Source organism: Phaseolus vulgaris, chromosome 5 (genome assembly GCF_000499845.2).
Source record: "Phaseolus vulgaris cultivar G19833 chromosome 5, P. vulgaris v2.0, whole genome shotgun sequence".
Classification (NCBI taxonomy): Eukaryota; Viridiplantae; Streptophyta; class Magnoliopsida; order Fabales; family Fabaceae; genus Phaseolus; species Phaseolus vulgaris.
In genome coordinates this window covers 10,928,452-10,931,024 of record NC_023755.2, presented here as the reverse complement: position 1 = coordinate 10,931,024, position 2,573 = coordinate 10,928,452, and the positions used below count along the sequence as shown (strand labels likewise).

Here is a 2,573-nt window from a genome sequence, read left to right as displayed (position 1 = left end):
TATATTTCTTCTTCAAGGAATCCATTTAGGAATGTTGACTTGACATACATTTGATGTACCTTTCTATCTCGAGGTATGTCAACAAGCTCCCGTGTTTTGTTCTTTTCAATCATATACACCTCTTCCTCCATTGCTTTTTCGACTTTGGGTCATTGATAACTTCTTTGTGATCAGCAGGTTCTTTGTGATCCGTAGGTTCACATACTGCAATGTTACATCTATGATATGTGTCAGAGCGATTGCCTTTAATTGGTGGATCATCTTCCATTTCAGATTTTTGCATCTTGAGAAGCCCTTGATCAGACGACTCCTCCTGAAATAGATCTAATGATAAACTTTTGCCTCTCATTTGTACCTTGAACAAATCTTGTCCGATAGCATCCTTGATCAAACAATGGTTATCTTCAAAAAACACCTTGAAGCCTTTTTGCCGCAACTGACCAACACTTATTAAATTTTGGTCTATGTTAGGTACATATAACACATCAGTAATAATTTTAGTACCTGAATGTGTTGCTACAACAAGGGTTCTTATTCCTTTTATTGAAATGTGACCCCCATGGCCTCTCTTGACCTTTGAAAATTTTGAAGGCTTCAACTCCTTGAAAAGTTTTTTGTCATAAGTCAAGTGATTTGTGCATCCAGTATCAATTAGCCAAGATGCACTTGAAATAATGCTGGAGAAACCAGTTGCAACGAAAAGTACATCCTCCTTCTCATTTGCAAATTGAGCATCTACATCTTGTTGCTCACTTTGGTTTACATCTTGTTGCTCACCTTGGTTTCTACAAATGACTGCTTCATGCCCAAGTTGATTGCACTTGTTGCACTTAGCATAAGGTCTTCTCCAACACTTAAATGGTGGATGACCTAACTTGTTGCAATGCTTACAAGGAGGGTAATTTCTCCTTTTGTTGTTATTGTGTGCAGCAACTTCTCCATTTCTTGCTGGTTCTGCTTGATTTTGCTACCTTTGTTTCTCTAGCCACCTTCATGTTTGGCTGTTAAGGCTCCTTCTATTGCTCCATCTTGTCTCATGGCTCTTCTTTGTTCTTGTGCCTGTAAAGCATTTAAGAGCTCTGCAATAGAAATTTTTGATAGGTCCTTTGTGTTCTCTAGGGTTGTTATGGTGGCTTCAAACCTCTTTGGAACTGTTACAAGCAGTTTTTCCACAATTCTTGAATCCTTTAACACAGATCCAAGCAACCTCACTTTGTTGGCAATGGTTAGAAGTCTGTCAGAGTACTCTTTTACGGATTCTGACTCATTCATTCTCTGCAGTTCAAACTCCCTGATTAGATTTTAGCACTTGCATTCCACGAATCCTCTCATCACCTTCATATTCGGCCTTGAGGTAATCCCAGATTTCTTTTGCTGAATTCAAGGACATTATCCTTGTGAATACCATAGGAGATATAGCTGCAAATAGACATGTTTTTGCCTTTGATCTTTTCATCTTCTTTTCCTTCTTTGATTTTATTTATGCCACGGTAAGGTTTTTTGGAAGGGATTGAATTTCATAGTCCTCTTCTACAATTTCCCATAAATCCAATGCTTTTAGGTAGGTCTCCATACGAACAACCCACATTTGATAATCGTCTCCATCAAAGACAGGTGGTGCCATTGTTGAAAAATTGAAACCTCCTTCCATTGATGCACTATACTAACCTCACAGATCCCTCAAGAAGATAACTCTGATACCAATTGTTGGTTTTTTAGAATAAATCAGATGAAGATATTTTATTATCTTTGCTAACAATTACATTTATAGTACTTGCAGTAACTAACTCTTAAATGATTTTATGAGCAGTTACCTAGAAATATTAAATCAACAATTAAAACATAATTAAAACAGAAGAATAAAATATCACGTGCACTTATGTGCATTTATTTGCAGTTAAAAAACACAATTTCCAACAATGGAATACCGATGTACTTTGTTTTCATAAAATTTGTAGGATCTTCCTATTTTAAGATTTATGGTTATGTTTTCAATCTAAGTAAGATCTAGATTTTGACCACCTTAATAAGATGTGTATGACGTAGGAGTGACCATAACTCAGAAATACCGATGTACTTTATTTTCATAAAATTTGTAGGTTTTTCCTATTTTAAGATTTATGGTTATGTTTCCAATCTAAGTAAGATCTGGATTTTGACCACCTTAATAAGGTGTGTATGATGTAGGAGTGACCATAACTCAGGAATGCCGGTGTAATTTAATGCCCGGACGTTTTGTCTTTTTTGTTTCTTTTCCCATCTGAAAGTCATCCATGGGGTTTGTTCACTAGTTTTGTTTTCTGTGGTTTGGTGTTTTTAGTGTACCCCAATTGGAGATTCCTTACTCTGGTATTGTTCACATGTTGCTTCACTACTGATTATAATATTTACTATTTTATTAAAAGACTCTAGCGAATAGCATTTACAACCTAAACCAAAATTGAACATCATCTAAGATTTAAGGGGCAAAACTTTCACCAGATGCATGCATTACACTAAATTGATTGATTAATTAATTAATAACAATTTAAATCTTTTGTCATGGTCTAGTGAGCAAGTTGTAGGCTAGCTAA

At 35.7% G+C, this 2,573-nt stretch overlaps 1 protein-coding gene across 1 annotated transcript; it reads right to left on the bottom strand.

Moving 5' to 3' along the window:
• Positions 1-109: 109 nt before the first annotated feature.
• Positions 110-1,624, bottom strand: LOC137833958 (uncharacterized). The gene is made up of 3 exons (XM_068642029.1): positions 1,487-1,624; positions 990-1,275; positions 110-795 (listed from the first exon to the last, which is right to left on the bottom strand). The coding sequence occupies exons 1-3, from the start codon at positions 1,622-1,624 to the stop codon at positions 110-112; spliced, it is 1,110 nt and encodes a 369-aa protein (XP_068498130.1).
• Positions 1,625-2,573: the final 949 nt, after the last annotated feature.

Bases quoted from the DNA above. Each gene is read 5' to 3' on its own strand.
- LOC137833958 (XM_068642029.1), bottom strand. From the start codon at position 1,624: ATGGCACCACCTGTCTTTGATGGAGACGATTATCAAATGTGGGTTGTT. The intron at 1,276-1,486 runs GCATAAATAAAA...TTTGAACTGCAG, and splicing joins TTCCAAAAAACCTTACCGTG to AGAATGAATGAGTCAGAATC. The intron at 796-989 runs GTGGCTAGAGAA...GGCATGAAGCAG, and splicing joins CTTAACAGCCAAACATGAAG to TCATTTGTAGAAACCAAGGT.